The sequence below is a fragment of the Agelaius tricolor genome, unplaced genomic scaffold (genome assembly GCF_023055355.1).
Source record: "Agelaius tricolor isolate 1412-34295 unplaced genomic scaffold, bAgeTri1.0.p SCAF_110, whole genome shotgun sequence".
In the NCBI taxonomy this organism is placed as follows: domain Eukaryota; kingdom Metazoa; phylum Chordata; class Aves; order Passeriformes; family Icteridae; genus Agelaius; species Agelaius tricolor.
This window is the reverse complement of record NW_027269370.1, coordinates 283,599-306,584: the sequence shown is the minus strand read 5'-3', so window position 1 is coordinate 306,584 and position 22,986 is coordinate 283,599. Positions and strand designations below refer to the sequence as shown.

Here is a 22,986-nt window from a genome sequence, read left to right as displayed (position 1 = left end):
CCTCATTAACAATCATTCATTAATTAGAGGGGGGGGGCTGAGCAGGGCGTTACCACGGAAACCACAACCCCCTCCCACCCCCATTAACCCCGCCCCCTCATTAACATAAGCACCGCCCCTCCCCCAGTATCAATATAGAGCTTTATTGAGGCACCAAAGGGGGGGCGGGGCACAGCGCGAGAGGGGGGCGGGGCTTGGCATGCAAATGAGGGGCGCGGCCGCAAAGCATCGTGGGAGAGCACGAGGGGGCGGGGTTTGCCGGCCGTTGCCATGGCGACCGCGTGCGGGGGGGGGGGGGGTATTATGGGATGGGGGCAGCGTCTCCTCACGGCCCCGTTGCCATGGCAACACTCTTTAAAAATAAATTAAAAAAAACACAAAACCCACGGTTCCTGCCCCGTTGCCATGGCAACGATGGCATCATCCCCCCCTTCATCCTCCCCTGATTATTATGGGATGGCGTCGCCACGCGATTCCCCCCCTTCATTGCCATGGAAACGCTCCAGACGCCATTTTTGCCCCGTTGCCATGGCAACGCCGGCCGCTCCTCGTCACCCCTCCCACCCCCGCCTTATTATGGGATGTCAGGAACCGATTTTTTTGTTGTTGTTGTTGTTGTTTCCATGGCGACGCCCCCCAAAACCCCGCGGTTTCTGCCCCGTTGCCGTGGCAACCGCGCCGCTCCTCATCTCCATAGCAACATCCACCCCGCGTCCCTTATTATGGGATGCCAGGAGTCGATTCTGGTCCCCATTTCCATGGCAACGCCAGCGTTTCTAAGGGGGGGGTTTGTCCACGGTTGCCACAGCAACGGCGACGGTGCTGACGTCATCCCCCCCTTATTATGGGATGCCGGCAACGCGGTTTGGGCCCCGTTGCCATGGCAACCGCGACGCTCCTCAGGTTCCCCCCCCCCCATCCCCAAAACCTTCACCGCGTCCCTGGGGCTTATTATGGGATGGAGAAGCCCCTCCCCGGTGGGGTTTTGGGGGATTTTTGGGGGTTTTTTTTAGGGTTTTTTTAGGGCTTTTTTAAGGGGTTTTTTTTACCTTTTTTTGGGGAGGTTTCAGGAGCTTTTTTTTGAGAATTTTTTTGGAATTTTTAGAGGATTTTTTTGTGATTTTTTGCGGATTTTTTGGGTGTTTTTTTTGATTTTTTTTTTCGTATTTTTTCGGTATTTTTTGGAAATATGTGGGGGATTTTTTTTGGATTTTTTTGGGGGGGGACTTTTTTTTAATTTTTGGGGTGATTTTTTTTTAATTTTTGGGTTTTTTTTTTATTTTTATTTTTTGGGGGGATTTTTGGGGCCAATATTTTGAGCATTTTTCCGATTTTTTTGTTTTCCCCAGGATTTTTTTTTTGTTGTTGGTTTTCTTTGGGGGGGGGAATTTTTGGGGCCAATATTTTGAGCATTTTTCCGATTTTTTTTGAAGGCTTTTCGGGCTTTTTTGGGGGCGATTTTTTATTTTTTTTTTTTTTTTCTGTTTTTTTCCTTTTTTTCCCCAGGATTTTTTATTTGTTGGGGTTTTTTTGTGGGGAATTTTTGGGGCCAATATTTTGCGGATTTTTCCCATTTTTTTGAAGTCTTTTGGGTCTTTTTTGGGGGGATTTTTTTGGGGTTTTTTTTCCTTTTTTTTTTTTCCTTTTTTTTCCTTTTTTCCCCAGCTTTTTTTTTTATTTTTTGGCGGGATTTTTGGGGCCAATATTTTGAGGATATTTCCCTTTTTTTTTGAACGCTTTTGGGTCTTTTTAGGGGGCGATTTTTTGGGTTTTTTTTTTCCTTTTTTTTTTTCTTTTTTTCCCCCAGAATTTTTTTTTTTTTTTCTTTTTTTTTTTGAGAAAAGGAGGGATGATTTTTGGGGGGAATATTTTGGACATTTCTCCGATTTTTTTGAAGGCTTTTAGGGATTTTTGGAGTTTTTTTTCCCTTTTTTTTTTCCTTTTTCCCCCAGAATTTTTTTCGTTTTTTTTTTTGAGAAAAGGATCGGGATTTTTTTTCCCCTTTCCGGGCCGGTCTCTCAGGGGTCCCAGTCGTTGTCCTGGTGCTGGGCGGCGATGATGATGACCACGGTGAGGATGGTGCAGAGCACGATGGCGGCGATGCCCACGGCCAGGCTGATGAAGGAGAAATTCCGCGCCTCCCTCGAGGCGATCTCGGCCGACACGATGTCCCCCCGCGCCACCGCCGTGCGCACCTGGGCCGCGGTAATTGGTTAATTGGCTCATTAGTTCCTAATTAGGCACCGGCGCGGCGGAAAAAGCCGAAATCCCGCCCGGATCCCCGCGAAAATCCCGAGTGAAAACGAGAAAATCGCACCCAAAACCTGCCCAAAAAAACCAAAATCCCGCCCAAATCCTGGACATCCCAATTAAAATCAGCAAAATCCCACCCGAAACGGCGAGATCCCGGCTAAAATCACCAAAATCCCCAAAAATCCCAAAATTCCACCCAAAATGCCAAGATCCCGAGTAAAGTCACGAAAATCTCCAACGAAAACCAGCAAAATCCCCCCAAACCCCCAAAGATCCCAAAATCCCTCCCAAAATGCCGAAATCCCGAGTAAAGTCAAAAAAATCCCCACTGAAAACCAGCAAAATCCCCCAAAACACCCAAAAATCCAACCCAAAACCCCAAAATCCCGACTAAAGTCAACAAAACCACCAAAATCCCCAAAAACCCAAAAAAATCCCCAAATCCGACCCAAACCCCCGAAATCCCGACTAAAGTCAACAAAATCGCCAATGAAAACCACCAAAATCCCCCAAAACCCAAAAAAAATCTCAAAATCCCTCCCAAAAAGCCGAAATCCCGAGTAAAGTCAACAAAATCCACACTGAGAACCACCAAAATCCCCAAAAAACCCAAAAATCCCAAAATCCGACCCAAAACCCCGAAATCCTGACTAAAGTCAACAAAATTGCCAACGAAAACCACCAAAATCCCACTCAAATCCCACCAAAATCCCCGAAAAAAACCCCAAAACCCCAGAATCCCATCCAAAACCTCGAAATCCAGACTAAAATCACCAAAGTCCCACCAAAAACCACCAAAATCCCCCCAAAATCCCCACAAACTCCCCCCAAAAACCCTCCCAAAATGCCCCGAAATTCCCCCCAACTTCCCCCCAAACCCCCCTCAAACCCCCCCCCCCCCAAAGTCCCCTCAAAATGCCTGGAAACCCCCCCGAAAATCCTCACAAAACCCCCCAAAAATCTTCTCAAAATCCCCCCCAAACCCCCCCCAAATTCTCCGAAATCCCCCCCCAAATCCCCCCAAACCCCCCCAAATCCCCCCAAAATCCCCTCAAAACGTCCCGAAACCCCCCCAAACCCCCTCAAACTCCCCAAATCCCCCAAAATCCCCCCAAAATCCCCCCAAAATCCCCTCAAAGTACCCCCAAATCCCCCCAAGCCCCCCCCAAAATCCCCCCAAATCCTTACAAACCCCCCAAAAAATCCCCCCCAAACCCCCCCCCAAATCCTTACAAACCCCCCCAAATCCCCTCAAAATTCTCCGAAATCCCCCCAAATCCCCCCCCAAATCGCCCCAAATCCCCTCAACCCCCTCAAGACCCTCCAAATCCCCCCCAAACCCCCCCAAAATCCCCCCAAATACTTACGAAGCCCCCCAAAATCCCCACAAAATTCCCTCAAAATGCCCTGAAATGGCCCCAAACTCACCCCAAATCTCCCCCAAACCCCCACAAAACCCCCCAAACCCCCAAACCCCCCAAAATCCCCCCCAAACCTCCCCCAAACTCCCCTCAAAATTCCCCCAAATCCCCCCAAACCCCCCCCCCAAAGTCCCCTCAAAACGCCTGGAAATCCCCCCCCAAAATCCCCTCTAAGTATCCCCAAATCCCCAAAAACCCCCCCAAATCCTTACAACCCCCCCCAAATCCCCTCAAAATTCTCCGAAATCCCCCCAAAACCCCACAAATCGCCACAAAATCCCCTCAAAATGTCCCAAAAGCCCCCAAGCCCCCCCAAAATCCCCACAAAATCCCCACAAAATCCCCCCCAAAATCCCCTCAGAATGCCCCGAAATCCCACCCAAATCCCCCCAAAATTCCCAAAATTCCCCAAATCCCCCTCAAACCCCCCCAAACCCCCCAGTCCCCCCTCTCACCTGCACGGCTTTGACGATGGCCACCACGCCCGTGGGCCAGAAGCAGCAGAGCGTGGTCAGCACGGCGATGGGCAGGTAATCGTGGGGGGGCGACCCCCGCTGCCCCTCGGGCACCCCCAGACCCAGCGGCGGCCCCAGGGGCGGGGCCACGCCCGCCCCGGCCCCGCCCACCGCGCCGGGCAAAGGGCCGGGGCCGGGGGGGGCAGAGCTGAAAGGCTGCGAGGGGGAGGGAGGGGTTAGAGGAGGACACGCCCACTTTCACCTCACACACACACACACACCCGCCCAAAAATTAAGTTTTGGTTCCCCAAAATGGGGTCAGGGGGAGGTTAAGCCACGCCCACTTTTTGGGGGGAAGACACGCCCCATTGGTTTGGGATTGGGAGCGTAAGCCACGCCCCCTTTTTGGGGGGAAGACATGCCCCATTGGTTTGGGATTAGGAGCATAAGCCACGCCCCCTGTTTTGGAGGAGGACACGCCCCATTGGTTTTGGATTGGGAGGACACGCCCCCTTGGTTTGGGATTATGATCATAAGCCACGCCCCCTTATGTGGGGGAAGACACGCCCCATTGGTTTGGGATTGGGACCTTAAGCCACGCCCCCTTTTTTGGAGGAGGACACGCCCCATTGGTTTGGGATTATGAGCATAAGCCACGCCCCCTTATTTGGGGGAGGACACGCCCCATTGGTTTGGGATTAGGCGCATAAGACACGCCCACTTTTGGGGGAGGACACGCCCCATTGGTTTTGGATTGGGAGGACACCCCATTGGTTTTGGATTGGGAGCATAAGCCACGCCCCCTTTTTGGGGGGGAGGACACACCCCATTGGTTTGGGAATAGGAGCATAAGCCACGCCCCCTTTTTGGGGGGGAGGACACGCCCCATTGGTTTGGGATTATGAGGCCTCGCCCCATATCTTGTAACTGCAGCCAATCAGGAAGCGCCCATCTGTATGATGGCCACGCCCCTTTCAAATATGCTAATTCTCAAGCCACGCCTCTCCTTAACCACACGCCTTTAAAACCACTCCCTGTTTAGCCACGCCCCTTTGACCACACCCATTTAGGCCCCACCCCCTTTAATCACACCTTGTGTTAAACCACACCCCCATTGAAATAATTTCCCATTTAACCACGCCCCCTCGTTAACCACTCCCACTTCAACCACACCCATCTTTAACCACGCCCCTTGATTTATGGCCTACTTGGCCACGCCCCAATTAGCCACACCCTCTTTAACCACTCCCTCTTTAACCACGCCCCCTCATTCACCACTCCCTCTTTAGAAACACCCTCTTTAAGCCCCTCCCTTTAACCACACCCTATTTGACCACACCCCTTTAACCACACCAAATTTTAAACCACGCCCTCTCTAGGCCACTCCCCCTTTAACCGCACCCTTTTAACCACTCCCCCTCTTTAACCACACCCATTTAACTCCTCCCCCTTTAAGCCACGCCCTCTTGAAACCACACCCACATTAAACCACGCCCCTTTAACCACACCCCCTTTTAACCTGCCCTCAAAGGATTCACCCCATTAAGCCCCGCCCCATTAACCCCACCCTCTCCATTCCCACCCCCTCAGGCCTCGCCCCCTCAGGCACTGCCCCCATTGGCTCCTCCCCCTCACTCTCCTCCCCCATTGGCCCCACCTCTCTGGCCCCGCCCTCCTGTGGCCCCCGCCCACCCTTTTTGCCCTGCCCGATTGTCTCCACCCCCTCACTCCCCGCCGCCATTGGCTCCGCCCCTCAGGCCCCGCCCCCTCAGGCCCCGCCCCCTCACCTGCGCGCCGGGGTACACGGGCAGGTACCCGGAAGTGCCGCAGGGCTGCAGCTGCAGCGCGAACGGGGGCGGGGCCTGAGGGGCGGCGAAGCCCACGGGGGGCGGGGGCGGGGGGGGAGGGGCGGGGCCGGGGCTGGGGGCGGGGCCGTAGGGCTGGGGGGGGAGGGGGGCGTGGTGGGGGTGGTGGTGATGAGGGGGGGGGCGGGGCAGCGTGGCCGCGTGCGCCGCCCCTCCCCCGCCCGCCCCCATCATGGCCCCGCCCCCAGCCCCTCCCCCTCCCGCCAGCCCCCGCGGCAGCGTGGCCGCCCCCAGGGCCCCGCCCCCGACCCCCAGGGCCCCGCCCCCGACCCCCAAAGCCCCGCCCCCTCCCCAGCCCAGAGGCCCCGCCCCTCCCCGGGGTAACGTGGCCGCCCCTGGGAAACCCCGGGGCAGGGTGGAGGCCCCGCCCCCTGCCCCGCCCAGCAGGGCGGGGCCGGCGGGGGGAGGGGCCGGGGGGCCGTAGGGGGGAGGGGAGGAGTGGGGGAGGGGAGCCCCGTCCGGCCCTCCTGGGGTGGGGGGAGGGGAAAAAAAGGGGGGGGGGGGGAAGAAAGGGGGAGGGGTCAGCAGCGAGACCCCCCCCCAAAAATCCCAAAATTCCCAAATTCCCACCCCCCACCCCAAAATCCCAAAATTCCCAAATTCCCACCCCCCACCCCAAAATCACCATCTCCGATCCCGAAATTCCCGTGCCCCAAAAAAATCCCAACCCCCACCCCCCAAAATTCCCATCCCCCCCCCAAATTCTCATGCCCACCCCCCCAAAAAATTCCCATCCCCCACCCCAAAATTTCCCATTCCCCCCAAAATTTCCATCCCCCACCCCAAAAATTCCCATCCCCCACCCCCCCAAAAAATTCCCATTCCCCAAAAAATTCCCTCCCCATCCCCCTCCCCAAATTTTCCCCCCCAAAAATAAAAATTTTCCCACCCCTCCCCCCCCCCCTCCATCCACGTTTTTGGGTCGCCCCGCCCCCTCTCTCCCCCTCCCCCCCCCTCCCCCAATTTTGGGTTATTTTTAGCACCGTGGGGGAGGGGTCGCGCCCGGCTCCCCCCATCCCCCACACCCCGACCCCCCCCCCCCAATTTTGGGGACCCCCCCCCTCCGGTTCCCCTCCCATCCCCTCCCCCGCTCCGTACCGGGTTTTTCGGCCGCCATGGCCCGGCCGAACCGGGACCGGGACCCCCAAAACCCGGCCTGGATCCGCTGGAGCGGGGCCGGATCAAGCGCAAAACCCGGCCTGGATTGGAGCAGGATCGAGCACAAAACCCGGCCTGGATTCCCCAAAACCCGGCCTGGATTGGAGCAGGATCGAGCCAAAAACCCGGCCTGGATTGGAGCAGGATTGAGCACAAATCCCAGCCTGGATTCCCCAAAACCCGGCCTGGATTGGATCAGGATTGAGCACAAAACCTGGCCTGGATTGGATCAGGATCGAGCACAAATCCCAGCCTGGATTCCCCAAAACCCGGCCTGGATTGGATCAGGATTGAGCACAAAACCTGGCCTGGATTAGATCAGGATCGAGCACAAAACCCGGCCTGGATTGGATCAGGATCGAGCACAAAACCCGGCCTGGATTCCCCAAAACCCGGCCTGGATTGGATCAAGATCGATCCCCAAAACCCGGCCTGGACTCTGCAAAACCCAGTCTGGATTCCCTGGATTGGAGCTTCCTGAAACCCCAAATCCTGGCCTGGATTCCACTGGATTGCAGCTTCCTCAAATCCCAAAACCCGGCCTGGATTGGATGAGGATTGACCCCCAAAACCCGGCCTGGATCCCACAAATCCTGGCCTGGATTGGATCAGGATTGACCCCCAAAACCCGGCCTGGATTCCCCCAAATCCTGGCCTGGATTCTGCTGAACTGGGGATGGAATCAACCCCCAAATCCTGGCCTGGATTGGATCAGGATCCGACCCCAAATCCTGGCCCGGATCCGCCGGATTGGAGCCTTTTCAACCCCCAAATCCTGGCCTGGATTCCGCTGGATCGGGGCCTGATCGACCCCAAATCCTGGCTCGGATCCCTTAAATTCTGACCTGGAATCAGCCCCAAATTCCCCAAATTCTGACCCCAAATTCCGACCCCAAATCCTCACCTGGACCATCCCAAACTTCACCTGGACCCCCAAATCCTCACCTGGGACCCGCCCCCAAAATTTTGATCCCAAAATCCGAAATCCCGGCCCCAAATCCTCACCTGAGCCCCCCCAAAACTTCCATCCCAAGTCTTCACCTGGACCCCCCCAAATTCTCACCTGGACCCCCCCCAAATCTTCACCTGAGCCCCCAAAATTTCCATCCCAAATCTTCACCTGAACCCCCAAATCTTGACCTTAACCCCCCAAATTCTCACCTGAACCCCCAAAATTTCCATCCCAAATCTTCACCTGAACCCCCCAAATCTTGACCTGAACCCCCAAATCTTGACCTGAACCCCCCAAATTCTCACCTGAACCCCCAAAATTTCCATCCCAAATTTTCTCCTGAACCCCCAAATTTTCACCTGAATCCCCCAAATCTTCACCTGAACCCCCCAAATCTTTACCTGAACCCCCAAAATTTCCATCCCAAATTTTCACCTGAACCCCCAAATTCTCACCTGAACCCCCCAAATTCCCCCCCCAGAACCCCAAAACCACCACCACGAATCCAAAATTTTTTATTTCTGTTCCCAAACCCGAAGCTTTTGACCCCAAATTCCATCCGGGGGGGAGGGGAGAGTGGGCGTGTCCTTCTAGATGTGGGCGTGTCCCTCTAGATGTGGGCGTGTCTTTTTAGATGTGGGCGTGTCCTTTCAGATGTGGGCGTCTCCCTCCAGCTGTGGGCGTATCCCTCGCTGTGTGGGCGTGTCCCTGGCGCTGTGTGGGCGTGGCTCAGCCGAGGCTCCGCCCCCTCAGCAGCTGCCCCAATTGGTCGAAGACGCCGCGGATGGCCCCGCCCAGGTGGGCGGCGTGGGTGTGGCTGCAGCAGGCGAAGGCGGTGACGGCCACGCGAAGCCCCGCCCCCGCCGTGGGGGAGGGGCCTCGGGGGTCCCCGGGGGGCGGGGCCAGCACGTGCCCCACCCCCACCCCGTACCCGTCGGGGACCAGGGGACCCCGGAGCAGCCAGGAGCCCTCGCGGGAGCGCACCTGGGAAATGGGGAAAATTTGGGGGATTTTGGGGTTTTTTGGGGGAAATTTTGGGGTTTTGGGGGTTTTTGGGGATTTTGGGGCATTTTTTGGGGGGGATTTTTTGGGATTTTTTGGGGTTTAGGGGATTTTTGGGGGGGGTTTTTGGGGATTTTGGGGCATTTTATGGGGGGGGTTTGGGGATTTTTTTGGGGGATTTTTTTTGGGATTTTTTGGGGTTTTGGGAGATTTTTTAGGGCAGATTTAGGGGATTTTTTGAGATTTTTGGGGGATTTTTTTGGTGATTTTTTGGGTTTTTGGGGGATTTTTTTGGGAGAATTTTTTGGGATTTTTGGGGGGAGTATTTTGGGGCATTTTGGGGGGATTTTTGGGGGGGATTTTTGGGGGGATTTGGGGGATTTTGCGGGCGGATTTGGGGGGAGAATTTCGAGGGATCTTTTGGGGGGATTTTGGGGATCTTTTGGGGAGAATTTTTTGGGGTTTTTGGGGGAATTTTTTGGGGATTTGGGGAATTTTTGGGGGGGGATTTGGGGGATTTTTTGGGGAGAATTTTTTGGGGTTTTTGGGGGGGATTTGGGGAATTTTTTGGGGGGATGTTTTGGGGTTTGGGGGAATTTTGGGGAGGATTTTGGGGGGATTTGGGGGAGATTTTGACGGGATTTTGGGGAGGATTTTTTGGAGTTTTGAGGGCGATTTTGGGGGGAATTTTTTGGGGCGATTTGGGGCATTTTGGGGGCTCCCCCCGGTGGATTTGGGGGCTCCCCAGGTGCGCCCCGGGGTTACCTGCAGGGTGCAGAGCCGGAAGTGCGTGGCCTGGGCGTAGGCGGGGTCCAGGAAGATTTCGGGGAGGGGCTCCCCGGCCGCCAGCGCCGCCTGGCGCAGCCCCTGCAGGTGGCGCTCGGGGCCCTGGCCTGAGAGCACCTGGGAGGGGCGGGACTCACCTGTGTGGCCACGCCCACTCACCTGGGACACACCTGGGCACACCTGGGCACACCTGGGACACACCTGGACACACTCAGAGTCACACCCAGACACCTGAACACACCTGGGCAGCCTGGGCACACCTGGGCACAGCCAGAGCCACACTCACACATCTGGACACACACCTGGACACACCTGGGCACACACATGGGCGCACCTGGATGTACATGGACACACCCAGAGCCACACCCAGACACCTGGGCACACCTGGGTGCACACCTGAACATACCTGGGCACACACCTGGGCACACCTGGAGCCACGCCCACACACCTGAGCAGACCTGGGCACACCTGAGCACACCTGGACACACACCTGAGCACACCTGGACACACCTGGAGCCATACCCACACACCTGAACATACCTGGGACACACCTGGGCACACCTGGGCACACCTGGGCACACACCTGGGCATACCTAGAGCTGCACTCACACATCTGGACACACACCTGGGCACAACTGGACATACCTGGGCACACACCTGGGTACACCTGGAGCGACACCCACACACCTGGACATACCTGGGACACACCCGGACACACCCAGGGCCACACCCAGACACCTGGGCACACACCTGGGCACACCCGGGCACAGCCAGAGCCCCGCCCACCCTCACCTGTGCCCACCTGTCCCCGCTCACCTCCCGGGTCCGGCTCTCCTGCTCCTCCACGGCCTCGCGCAGCAGCGCCAGCAGCTCCTCGGGCTGGGGACACACCTGGCTCACATCTGGGCACACCTGGGCGGTGCCACACCCTCCCCTGGGCACACCTGTGCCCCTTCCCTGTTCTCCCTCACCTGGGCACACCTGGGTGAGGCCGCGCCCGCACCTGGGCACATTTGGGCACACCTGGAGGGTGCCACACCCTCACCTGGGCACACCTGTGCCCCTCCCCTGTGCACACCTCAGCACACCCAAGTCCCGCCCCTCACCTGGGCACACCTGGGTGGTGCCACGCCCTCCCCTGGGCCCACCTGTGCCCACCCAAGCCCCACCCCTCACCTGTGCCCCTCCCCTGGGCACACCTGTGAACACCTGGGCAGTGCCACACCCTCACCTGGGCACACCTGGGCACACCTGGGCGGTGCCACACCCTCCCCTGTGAACACCTGGGCACACCTGGATGGTGCCACACCCCCTGCCCATGCCCACCTCTGCCCACCTGGACAGTGCCACACCCTCACCTGTGCCCACCTGGGCAGTGCCACAACCTCCCCTGTGCCCACCTGTGCCCACCTGTGCCCACCTGGATGGTGCCACACCCCCTCCCGTGCCCCTCCCGTGCCCACCTGTGCCCCCCCCCATGCCCTCACCTGCGCGTGCGGCTCCTCGAGCGCCCGTGCCAGGGCCAGGCAGGGCGGCCCAGGTGGGCGCAGGAGGTCGGTGCAGCCAGGTAGGACCCGGCGCAGGGACAGCGGCTCGCAGGTGGCGCAGAGGGCGCCGTGGGCCCTGCGGGACGCACCCGGGCTCACCTGGGCTCACCTGGGCTCACCTGGGCTCACCTGGGCTCACCTGGGCTGGGCCACGCCCACCCGGCCACAGGCGAGTCCCGAGCCCCCTCCCCAAGCCCCTCCCCCAAGTGTGGCCCCGCCCCCCCAGCTGTAGACCCGCCCTCTCCCCATGTTTGGCCCCGCCCCCTCACCTGTCCCCACCTATCCCCATGTGTGACCCCGCCCCCTTCCCTTTGGTGTAGCCCCGCCCCCATATTTAGCCCCATCCCTTACATGTCCCCATGTGTGACCCCGCCCCCTTCACTTTCATGTAGCTCCACCCCCCATGATTGGCCCCACCCCCTCACCTGTCCCCAGGTGTGACCCCGCCCCTTCCCTTTCATGTAGCTCCACCCCCATGTTTGGCCCCGCCCCCTCACCTGTCCCCACTTATCCCCAGGTGTGACCCTGCCCCTTCCCTTTGGTGTAGCCCCGCCCCATCTCCAGCTTTGGCCCCGCCCCTCACCTGTCCCCACCTCTCCCCAGACATAGCCCCGCCCTTCCCCAGGTGTCTCCCCGCCCCCTCTCCATCTGTAGCCCCGCCCCCAGTTGTAGCCCCGCCCCCCAGCTTAACCCCCCCTCCCCACGCGTAGCCCCGCCCCCTCACCTGTAGAACGCCACCTGCAGCCCCACCTGCACCACGGCCTCCGCCCTGGGCCCCGCCCCCTCCCCGAAGCCCTCGTGGCTGAAGCAATGAACGTCCACATCCGCCGCCAGGCTGGGGGAGGGGCCAGGAGGGGCGTGGTCACACCTGGCCCCACCCACAGACACCCCACACCCCCCTCTAAGCCCCTCCCACCCCGCCCCCCTCACCTGTCCAGGTGTTTCTTGGCCCGCTCCACCTCAGCCGCCAGCTCGGGGCCGACGCTGAACCGGAGCCGCTGCGGCGGGGGCGTGGCCGGGGGCGTGGCCTCACGCGGAGGGGCGGGGCCTAAACGGCGGCTGGGGGTGGGAGGGGTTTTGGGGTTTTTTTTTTTTGGCGGGAAAACGCAGAGCGCGCACCTGATTGGAGGAGGAGGGGGGGCGTGGTCGCTAAGCCCCGCCCACAGCGCTCACCTGTGCTCCAGGGCGTGGTCGAGCAGCTCGGCCACGGCGGCGCCGTCGATGACGGCCGGGTCCCAGAGGGCGCCGCAGGTGCCGTCCTGGCCAATCACCAGCTGGGGGGAGGGGCACGCCCGGGCAGGTGAGCGCACCTGGCCACGCCCACTTCTGCCAATAATCCACCCAAAAAAACCCCCAAAAATAAGGCAAAAAACCCCAAAGGAAATGGGAAATCCTGGGTGAAAATCACGGCCGGAAATACCTGGAGACACCTGGGCAGGTGAGCGCACCTGGCCACGCCCATTTTTAGCAATAACGCCCCAAAAAACATCCCAAAAATGCCCATAAAATACCCCCAAAAATACCCAAAAAAGCCCCAAAAATAAGGCCAAAAAACCCCAAAGGAAATGGGAAATTCTGGGTGAAAATCACGGCTGGAAATACCTGGACACCCCTGGGCAGGTGAGGGGACCTGGCCACGCCCACTTTTACCAATAATCCACCCCAAAAGAACCCAAAAACCACCCGAAAAATACCCATAAAATACCCCCCAAAAAATACCCAAAAAAGCCCCAAAACACCCCAAAAATAAGGCGAAAAAACCGACGGTTTAACCCCGCCCCCTACAGGTTTAACCCCGCCCCCATCCAAAGCCCCGCCTCCCACCTGAAGCCCCGCCCACCTGAAGGGTCTTGCTCCACCCCTAACACAATTGAGCAGATGAAGCCACGCCCACAACGCTTTAACCCCGCCTCCCACCCGAAGCCCCGCCCACCTGCAGGGTCTTGTCCCACCAGCGATTGGCGCTGTTGGCGTTGGCCCCGCCCCCGTGCAGCACCTGGGCGGCCACGCCCTCGGGGCCACGCCCACCGGGCGGGGCCAGCACAGGTGAGTCCAGGCTCAGCACCAGGAGGCTCCTCTGGATCCGCCCCAGGGAGGCGCGGCTTAACCGGTCTGGGGGGCGGGGCTAACGTTGGACACGCCCACTCGGCTCGGGTGAGAGGTGAGCCCCGCCCACAAAAAGGGATTTCCTTGCAAAATTGCCTCCCAAAAATCACCCAAAATCAGCCCAAAATGGCAAAAAGTTCCCCAAAAATCCACCCAACCCCACCTGGGCCACGCCCCAACCACACCCAGTGAAGCCCCGCCCACCACATATGAAACCCCGCCCACAAATCACCATTTCCCACCCCCAAAATCACCCCCAAATCCCCCCACAAAATCCCAAAAAATCCCCTAAAATTAAAAAAAATCCCCTAAAATCCCCCAAGTTTTTACTGAAATCCCCGCCCCAGCCCCACCCAGTTAAGCCCCGCCCCATAAACTGAAACCACGCCCACAAATCACCAAATCCCCCCCCAAAATCCCAAAAAATCACAAAAATTCCCCCAAAATCTCCCAGATTTTTCCCACAATCCCCTCCCCGTTACGCCCCGCCCCTCTAAGACCCGCCCCGTTAAGCCCCACCCACAATTTACCGTTTCCGCCCCCAAATCCTCCCAAAAATCATCCCAAAAAATCCCCAAAAATCCCCCAGATCTTTCCCGCTCTCCCCTCCCCGTTAAGCCCCGCCCTGTTAAGCCCCGCGCCCGCTAAGCCCCGCCCACAAATCACCATTTACCCCCCCAATATTCCCCCCAAAATCCCAAAAAAATCCCAAAAAATCCCCCAGATTTTTCCCGCTAGCCCCGCCCCGGCCACACCCCGGACTCACCCAGTTAAGCCCCGCCCCATAAACTGAAACCACGCCCACAATTCGCCATTTCCCCCCCCCAAAATCCCGCCAAAATCCCCCAGATCTTTCCCTGTTCTCCCCTCCCCGTTAAGCCCCGCCCTGCTAAGCCCCGCCCAGTTAAGCCCCGCCCACAATTTACCGTTTCCGCCCCCAAATCCCCCCAAAAATCCCCCAAAAATCCCAAAAAATCCCCTAAAATCCCCCAGATTTTTCCCACTAGTCCCGCTCCGGCCACGCCCCGGCCCCCACCCAGTTAAGCCCCGCCCACAATCACCATTTCCCCCAAAATCCCCCCAAAATGCCCCCAAAAATCGCAAAAAAATCCCCAAAAATCCCCCAGATCTTTCCCGCCATCCCCTCCCCGTTAAGCCCCGCCCCGTTAAGCCCCGCCCCCTTAAGCCCCGCCCCCTCACCCCTCATCATGGCGCCGTGGATCCGCCCCCACTCGCGGCGCTGCTGCCCCGTCAGGAGCCCCAGGGGGGGATGGGCGCCCGCCCCTCCCCCGCGCGCGCCCGGAGCCCCCCCAGGGCCGCGTGCAGGGCGGGGGGGGGGGAGGGGCCGGCCCGAGGGGGTCGCGACCCCCACCAGGAAAAACTGGGGGGGGAGGGGAGGGAAAAAAAAAGCGAAATTTGGGTAAAACGGGCTGGGAATGGGTAAAAAAATACCCTAAAAATAATTTAAAAATAACTAAAAATCAACTACAAAATAACTAAAAATTAACCAAAAATTAACTAAAAAAATAACTAAAAATTAACTAAAAAATAACTAAAAATTAACTAAAAATTAACTAAAAAATAACTAAAAAATAACTAACTAAAAATTAGCTAAAAAATTAACTAAAAGTTAACTAAAATTTAACTAAAAATTAACTAAAAATTAACTAAAAAAATAACTAAAAATTAACTAAAAATAACTAAAAAATAACTAAAAATTAACTAAAAATTAACTAAAAATTTACTAAAAATTAACTAAAAATTAACTAAAAGTTAACTAAAAGTTAACTAAAAATTAACTAAAAAGTAACTAAAAATTAACTAAAAATTAATTAAAAGTTAACTAAAAGTTAACTAAAAATTAACTAAACTCCCTAAAATGCCCCTAAATTCTCCCCAAATCCCCCCCAAACTCCCCCAAATCCCCCTAAAATCTCCCCCAAAATCCCCCCAACCCCTCCCCAAATTCCCCCAAAATCCCCCCCTAAAATTCTCCAAAACTCCCCCAAATCCCCTAAAATCTCTCCCAGAACCCCCAGGACCCCCCAAAACTCCCCCAAAATCTCCCCGAAATCCCCGCCCCGAAATTCCCCCAAGGACCCCCCAAAATCCCCCTAAAATTCTCCCCAAATCCCCAAAAAACTCCCCCAAAATCCCTCCCAAAACCCCAAGGACCCCCCCCCCCCCAAAATCCCCCTAAAATTCTCCCAAAATCCCCCCAGGAACCCCCAAAACCCCCCTAAAACTCCCTAAAATCCCCCCAAAATCCCCCCAAAATCCCCTAAAACCCCCCTAAAATTCTCCCAAAATCCCCCCCCAAACTCCCCCCCAAATGCCCCAAAAATCTCCCCAGGACCCCCCAAAACCCCCCTAAAACTCCCTGCATTCCCCCAAAATCCCCCTAAAATTCTCCCCAAATCCCCTAAAATCTCCCCCAGAACCCCCAGGACCCCCAAACCCCCCCAAAATCCCCCCTAAATTCCCCCAAATACTCCCAAAACCCAAGGAGCCCCCCCAAAATCCCCTAAAACTCCTTAAAATGCCCCTAAAATTCTCCCCAAATCCCCCCAAAACTCTCCCAAATCCCATAAAATCTCCCCCAGAACCCCCAGGACCCCCCAAATGCCCCTAAAATTCTCCCCTAAATCCCCCAAAACTCCCCCAAAATCTCCCCAAAACCCCCCTAAAATTCTCCCCAAATCCCCCCCAAATCCCCCCCAAAATCCCCCCCAACCCCTTCCCCAAATTCCCCCAAATCACCCCAAAACCCCCAGGACCCCCAAAATCCCCCCAAAGTCCCCAAAATGCCCCCAAAGTCCCCAAAACCTGCTCCAAAAATCCCCCAAAAGTCCCCCCAGGACCCCCCAAAATCCCCCCCAAATCCCTCCCGGACCCCCAGGCCCCGCCCCCCGGCCCCGCCCCTCCCTCACCTATGCCCCGCCCCTTCCCCAAGCCCCGCCCCCGGCCCCGCCCCCACCTGGCCGTTGCTGCTGACGGTGACGAACGCGGGGGGCGGGGCCCCCGGGGGGACCCTCAGGACCTCGTCCCGCTGGGAGCCCGGGACCCGGCACCCCCCAAAGGCGGCCTGGAGCCAGGGCTCGGGGGGGTCCCCGGCTGGGTAAGGGGGGGGACAGCGTCAGGGACACCCCAAAAATCCCAAAAACACCAAAAAAACACCGAAAAAATGGAAAAAAACCCGGAGAAAATCGGTAAAATTATCATGAAGTAACCCAAAATGGCGCCCGGCACCCCCCAAAGGCGGCCTGGAGCCAGGGCTCGGGGGGGTCCCGGCTGGGAAAGGGGGGCACAGGGTCAGGGACACCCCAAAAACACCAAAAAATGGAAAAAAACCCGGAGAAAATCGGTAAAAATATCATTAAATAACCCCAAAAATGCCATTAAATAACCCCAAAATGGCGCCCAGCACCCCCCAAAGGCGGCCTGGAGCCAGGGCTCGGGGGGGTCCCGGCTGGGAAAGGGGGGGACACAGGGTCAGGGACACCCCAAAAACACCAAAAGCACCAAAAAAACCCCAAAAAATGGAAAAAAAACCCGGAGAAAATCGGTAAAATTATCATGAAATAAACCCAAAATGGCGCCCGGCACCCCCCAAAGGCGGCCTGGAGCCAGGGCTCGGGGGGGTCCCGGCTGGGAAAGGGGGGGACACAGGGTCAGGGACACCCCAAAAACACCAAAAACACCAAAATTTTCCCCCCAAAACCGCCCAAAATTTCCAAAAAATCCCAAAATTTCCCCCCAAAAAAATCCCAAAATTTCCCCCCCCAAAAATCCCAAAAAATCCCCAAATTTCCCCCCCAAAAAATACCCAAATTTCCCCTCACAAAATCACAAAATTCCCCCCCAAAACTCCCAAAATTTCAAAAAAAAAAAATCCCAAAATTTCCCCCCCAAAATTTCCCCCCAAAAAATCCCAAAATTTTCCCCCAAAAAAATCCCAAAATTTCCCCCCCAAAATTTCCCCCCAAAAAATCCCAAAATTTCAAAAAAAAATCTCAAAGTTTCCCCCCAAAAAATCCCAAAATTGCCCCCAAAAATTCCAAAATTTCCCCTCAAAAAATCCCCAAATTTCCCCAAATTGCCCCAAATCCCCCCAAATTTCCCCTCCCTCACCTCTGGAGCTGCTCCCGATAGTCCAGAACCCCCGAGAGGAACCGGGCGGCGAACCTGGACCAGTATGGACCAGTATAAACCAGTTAGAGACCAGTAGGGACCAGTACGGACCAGTACGGACCAGTGTGGACCAATACAGACCAGTACGGACCAATACAGACCAGTATGGACCAGTATGGACCAGTACGGACCAGTATGGACCAGTACGGACCAATACAGACCAGTACGGACCAGTACGGACCAGTGTGGACCAATACAGACCAGTACGGACCAATACAGACCAGTACGGACCAATACAGACCAGTATGGACCAGTATGGACCAGTATGGACCAGTAACACCATTAAGGACCAGTGACTTTCCCAATCCCCTCCCAGTTCCCCCAGTTCATTCCCAGTACCCCCAAATCCCCTCCCAGTCCCCCTTTAACCCTTCCCAGTTTAACCCAGTCCCTCCCAGTCCCTCCCAGTCCCTCCCAGTCCCCCTTTAACCCTTCCCAGTTTAACCCAGTCCCCTCCCAGTCCCCCCCAGTGCCCTCCAGACCAGCCCAGTCCCCCTTTAACCCTTCCCAGTCTCCCCAATCCCCTCCCAGTTTAACCCAGTCCATCCCAGTCCATCCCAGTCCCCTCCCAGTTTAATCCAAACCTCTCCCAGTCCCCCCCATTCTCACCAGAGCTGCCCCCTCCAGCCCCCCCAGTCCAGCGGGGGCGGGGCCATTCCGGCGCTGCTGTGCACGGGCAGGGGGAGGCGCTCGCTGGACGCCCAGGGCCACTCCTGAGACCCCCCCCAAAACAGAGACCCCAAAAACTGGGCAGGGGTCCCCGAAATCCGGGGGGAAGGGGGGGTCCCCAAATCCCAGGGATCTGCCCTAAAATTCCCCCTTAAAACACCCAAAATTCCCCCTTAAAAATCCCCAAAATTCCCCCTTAAAAAGCCCCAAAATCCGACCAAAATCCCACCCAAAACCCCCCAAAATCCCCCCAAATCCCACCCCAAAACCCCACAAAATTCCCCCTTAAAAACCCCCAAAATCCCACCCCAAAACCCCACAAAATTCCCCCTTAAAAACCCCCAAAATCCCACCCCAAAACCCCACAAAATTCCCCCTTAAAAACACCCAAATCCCCCCCAAAACCCCCCAAAACCCCCCCAAAATCCCAGCCCAAAATTCCCCAAATCCCACCGCAACCCCCCCCCCACAATTCCCCCTTAAAAACCCCCAAAATCCCACCCCAAAACCCCCCAAAATCCCACCCCAAAACCCCCAAAAAACCTCCCCAAATCCCACCCCAAACACCCCCAAATCCCACCCCCAAATTTCCCCCAGACCCCCCAAAATCCCCCCAAATTCTCCCCAAAACCCTCCAAAATCCCCCCCCCAAATTCCCCCAAAATTCCCCTCAAATCACACCCAAACCCCCCAAAATCCCCCAAAATTTCCCCCAAAATCCCTCAAAACCCCCCCAAACTCTCCCAAACCCCCCAAATTTCCCCAAAATCCCCCCCAAATCCCCACAAACCCCCCCAAAACAGCACCCAAAATTCCCCCCAAACCCCCCCTCAAACTCCCCAAATCCCCCAAAAATCCACCTCAAAATCCCCCCAAAATCCCCCAAAACCCCCCAAAATCTCACCCAAAACCTCCCCAAATTCCCCCAAATCCCCCTAAATTCCCCCCCAAACTCCCCCAAATTCCCCCAAACCCCCCCAAAATCCCCTCCATATCCCCCCCTCAAACTTCCCAAAACCCCCCCAAACCCACCCCAAATCCCACCCCAGACCCCCCCCCCCCCCCCCAAATTTCCGGGGGTCACTCACGGGCAGGCGGGGGGGGGCGGGGCGGCTCCTGCGCAGCCGCTCCTGCAGCCGCGGCCCCGCCCCCCCCGGCGCCCCGAAATCGCGCACGAGGCGCCGCGAGCGGGCCCGGTCCGGGGGGGCTGCGAGGGCCTCGAGCGCCGCCAGGAGGCGCCCGAGAGTCACCCCCAGGCTGGGCAGGGGCGGGCGGGCCCCGGCACCGGGAGCCTCCTGTGTAATTAACGGGGATATCGCTAATTAACGGGGATATCGCTAATTAACGGGGATATCGCTAATTAACGGGGATAGCGCTAATTAATGGGGTGTGGGTCATTAATGGGATATCGCTAATTAACGGGGTGTGTTTAATGAGAGCCGCCAGGAGGCGCCCGAGAGTCACCCCCAGGCTGGGCAGGGGCGGGCGAGCCCCGGCACCGGGAGCCTCCTGCGTAATTAACGGGGATATCGCTAATTAATGGGGATATCGCTAATTAACGGGGATATCGCTAATTAACGGGGATAGCGCTAATTAATGGGGTGCGGTTCATTAATGGGATATCGCTAATTAACGGGGGTGTGTTTAATGAGAGCCGCCAGGAGGCGCCCGAGAGTCACCCCCAGGCTGGGCAGGGGCGGGCGAGCCCCGGCACCGGGAGCCTCCTGCGTAATTAACGGGGATATCGCTAATTAACGGGGATATCACTAATTAATGGGGTGCGGTTCATTAATGGGGTGCGGTTCATTAATGGGGTACCGGTAATTAACGGGGTACCGGTAATTAACGGGGATATCGCTAATTAATGGGGTGCGGTTCATTAATGGGGTACCGGTAATTAACGGGGATATCGGTAATTAACGGGGTGCGGATCATTAATGGGGTGCGGTTCATTAATGGGGTATCGGTAATTAACGGGGTGCGCTTCATTAACGGGGTGCGGTTCATTAACGGGGTGCCGGTAATTAACGGGATACCCCGAAATTAATGGGACCCCCCCCCCCAATTAAAAGGGTTCGTCTGATTAACGGGACCGCCCCTAATTAACGGGATATTGGCAATTAACGGGACCCCCCCCAATTAACGAGGATATGGGTAATTAACGGGATATCGGCAATTAACGGGACCCCCCCCGCCAATTAAAGGTGTTCGGGTGATTAATGGGATCTCCCCTAATTAACGAGGATATCGGTAATTAACGGAGTGGGGGGAATTAACGGAGATATCGGTAATTAACGGAGATATCAGTTATTAACAGGGATATCGCTAATTAACGGGCTGTGCGCAATGAATGGGGCATCGCTAATTAACGGGGATATCGGTAATTAACGGAGACCCCTCCCCAATTAACGGGGACCCCCCCCAATCAACCCAATTAATGGATTCCCCTCCTTAATTAACGGAGACCCCTCTAATTAACGCGGACCCCTCCCCAATTAACGGGGACCCCCTCAATCAACCCAATTAACGGATTCCCCTTCTTAATTAACGGAGACCCCTCTACTTAATGGGAACCCTTCCCCAATTAACGGGACCCTCCTTAATTAACGGAGACCTCCCTAAAATCAATCGGGACCCCTCCCCAAATAACGGGACCCTCTCCAATTAACCCCCAATTAACGTGACCCTCCCCAATTGACGGAGACCCCTCTAATTAACGCGGACCCCTCCCCAGTTAACCCAATTAACGGAGACCCGCCTAATTACCGCAGCCCCCTCCCCAATTAACGGAGACCCCTCCTCAATCAACTCGAGACCCCTCCCCAATTAACGAGGACCCCTCTAATTAACGCAGCCCCCTCCCCAATTAACGGAGACCCCTCTAATTACCGCAGCCCCCTCCCCAATTAACGGAGACCCCTCTAATTACCGCAGCCCCCTCCCCAATTAACGGGGACCCCTCTAATTAAGGGGGACCCTCCCCAATTAACGCGGACCCCTCCCCAATTAACGGGGACCCCTCTAATTAAGGCAGCCCCCTCCCCAATTAACGGGGACCCCTCTAATTAACGGAGACCCCTCCCCAATTAACGGGGACTCCTCTAATTAAGGCGGACCCCTCCCCAATTAACGGGGACCCCTCTAATTAGGGCAGCCCCCTGCCCAATTAACGGAGACCCCTCTAATTACCGCAGCCCCTCCCCAATTAACCCAATTACCGTAGCACCCGCCCCAATTAACGGGGACCCCTCTAATTAAGGCAGCCCCCGCCCCAATTAACGGAGACCCCTCTAATTAATGCGGACCCCTCCCCAATTAACGGGGACCCCTCCCCAATTAACGGAGACCCCTCCTCAATCAACTCGAGACCCCTCCCCAATTAACGAGACCCTCCCCAATTAATGGAGACCCCTTAATTACTGCAGCCCCCTTCCCAATTAACGGGGACCCCTAAAATCACTCGAGACCCCTCCCCAATTAACGGGGACCCCTCCCCAATTAACGGAGACCCCGCTAATTAACGCGGACCCTTCCCCAATTAACGGAGACCCCTCCTCAATCAACTCGAGACCCCTCCCCAATTAACGAGACCCTCCCCAATTAATGGAGACCCCTTAATTACTGCAGCCCCCTTCCCAATTAACGGAGACCCCTCTAATTACCGCAGCCCCCTCCCCAATTAACGGAGACCCCTCTAATTACCGCAGCCCCCTCCCCAATTAACGGAGACCCCTCTAATTAACGCGGACCCCTCCCCAATTAACGGGGACCCCTCTAATTAAGGGGGACCCTCCCCAATTAACGCGGACCCCTCTAATTAACGGAGACCCCTCCCCAATTAACGGGGACTCCTCTAATTAAGGCAGCCCCTCCCCAATTAACGGAGACCCCTCTAATTACCGCAGCCCCCTCCCCAATTAACGGGGACCCCTCTAATTAAGGGGGACCCCTCCCCAATTAACGGGGACCCCTCCCCAATTAACGGGGACCCCTCTAATTAAGGCAGCCCCTCCCCAATTAACGCAATTACCGCAGCCCCCTCCCCCAATTACCCCCGACCCCCCCCCCCACTCCCCAAAATCCCCCTCCCCCCGCCCCTCCCCCCCCCCCTCGCGGACGTGCGGCCCCGCACGAGCGCCGCCCCTCCCCCACCCCGGCCCCTCCCCCACCCCCCGCGGCCCCTCCCCCACCCCCCGGCCCCTCCCCCGGCCTCACTTTGGGGGTTTCCCCTCCTGGGGGGCGTCGCAGGCGCCCCCAGCCCCACAGCGAGCGCCCCATGGCGAGCGGTGGCCACGCCCACTCCCGCCGAGCGGAGAAACCCCGCCCTCCGCCGAGCGAGGCCACGCCCACTTCGCCAAATCGGGCGGGGAGCACTTTTTGACCACGCCCCCTTTTTTGGGGAATGGGGAAACCCCGCCCTCCATTGAGCGAGGCCACGCCCACTTTGCCGAATACGGTTGGGAGGGGCTGGGATCAACATCGGCCACGCCCCCACTCCGCGCAGGCCGCGCCCACCCTCGTGGGGAAAGGAGAAACCCCGCCCGAATCGAGCGAGGCCACGCCCACTTTGCTAAATAAGGC

At 57.0% G+C, this 22,986-nt stretch overlaps 2 protein-coding genes across 2 annotated transcripts; both read right to left on the bottom strand.

Annotated features, from left to right (window-relative positions):
• Positions 1 to 1,037: 1,037 nt before the first annotated feature.
• Positions 1,038 to 7,299, bottom strand: PRRT1 (proline rich transmembrane protein 1). The gene is made up of 4 exons (XM_071419555.1): positions 7,093 to 7,299; positions 5,917 to 6,461; positions 4,130 to 4,345; positions 1,038 to 2,195 (listed from the first exon to the last, which is right to left on the bottom strand). Exons 1-4 carry the CDS (start codon positions 7,109 to 7,111, stop codon positions 2,019 to 2,021), a joined length of 957 nt encoding a protein of 318 aa, XP_071275656.1. The 5' UTR covers positions 7,112 to 7,299; the 3' UTR covers positions 1,038 to 2,018.
• Positions 7,300 to 8,603: 1,304 nt separating this feature from the next.
• LOC139586254 (carnitine O-acetyltransferase-like) lies at positions 8,604 to 22,747 on the bottom strand. The gene is made up of 15 exons (XM_071419513.1): positions 22,621 to 22,747; positions 19,494 to 19,700; positions 18,346 to 18,449; positions 17,677 to 17,730; positions 17,166 to 17,193; positions 16,523 to 16,630; positions 14,746 to 14,926; positions 13,373 to 13,551; positions 12,613 to 12,713; positions 12,370 to 12,498; positions 12,164 to 12,274; positions 11,380 to 11,515; positions 10,709 to 10,771; positions 9,872 to 10,009; positions 8,604 to 9,088 (listed from the first exon to the last, which is right to left on the bottom strand). Exons 1-15 carry the CDS (start codon positions 22,681 to 22,683, stop codon positions 8,834 to 8,836), a joined length of 1,857 nt encoding a protein of 618 aa, XP_071275614.1. The 5' UTR covers positions 22,684 to 22,747; the 3' UTR covers positions 8,604 to 8,833.
• Positions 22,748 to 22,986: the final 239 nt, after the last annotated feature.

Coding starts and splice junctions, on each gene's coding strand:
- PRRT1 (XM_071419555.1), bottom strand. Junction 4,346..5,916: donor CCGTGTACCCCGGCGCGCAG/GTGAGGGGGCGG, acceptor TCCCCCTCGCAG/CCTTTCAGCTCTGCCCCCCC. Junction 2,196..4,129: donor CCATCGTCAAAGCCGTGCAG/GTGAGAGGGGGG, acceptor ACCGCGGCCCAG/GTGCGCACGGCGGTGGCGCG.
- LOC139586254 (XM_071419513.1), bottom strand. CDS start 22,683: ATGGGGCGCTCGCTGTGGGGCTGGGGGCGCCTGCGACGCCCCCCAGGA. Junction 13,552..14,745: donor CCACGGCGCCATGATGAGGG/GTGAGGGGGCGG, acceptor CCCGCCCCCCAG/ACCGGTTAAGCCGCGCCTCC. Junction 11,516..12,163: donor CTGCAGGTGGCGTTCTACAG/GTGAGGGGGCGG, acceptor TGCGTCCCGCAG/GGCCCACGGCGCCCTCTGCG.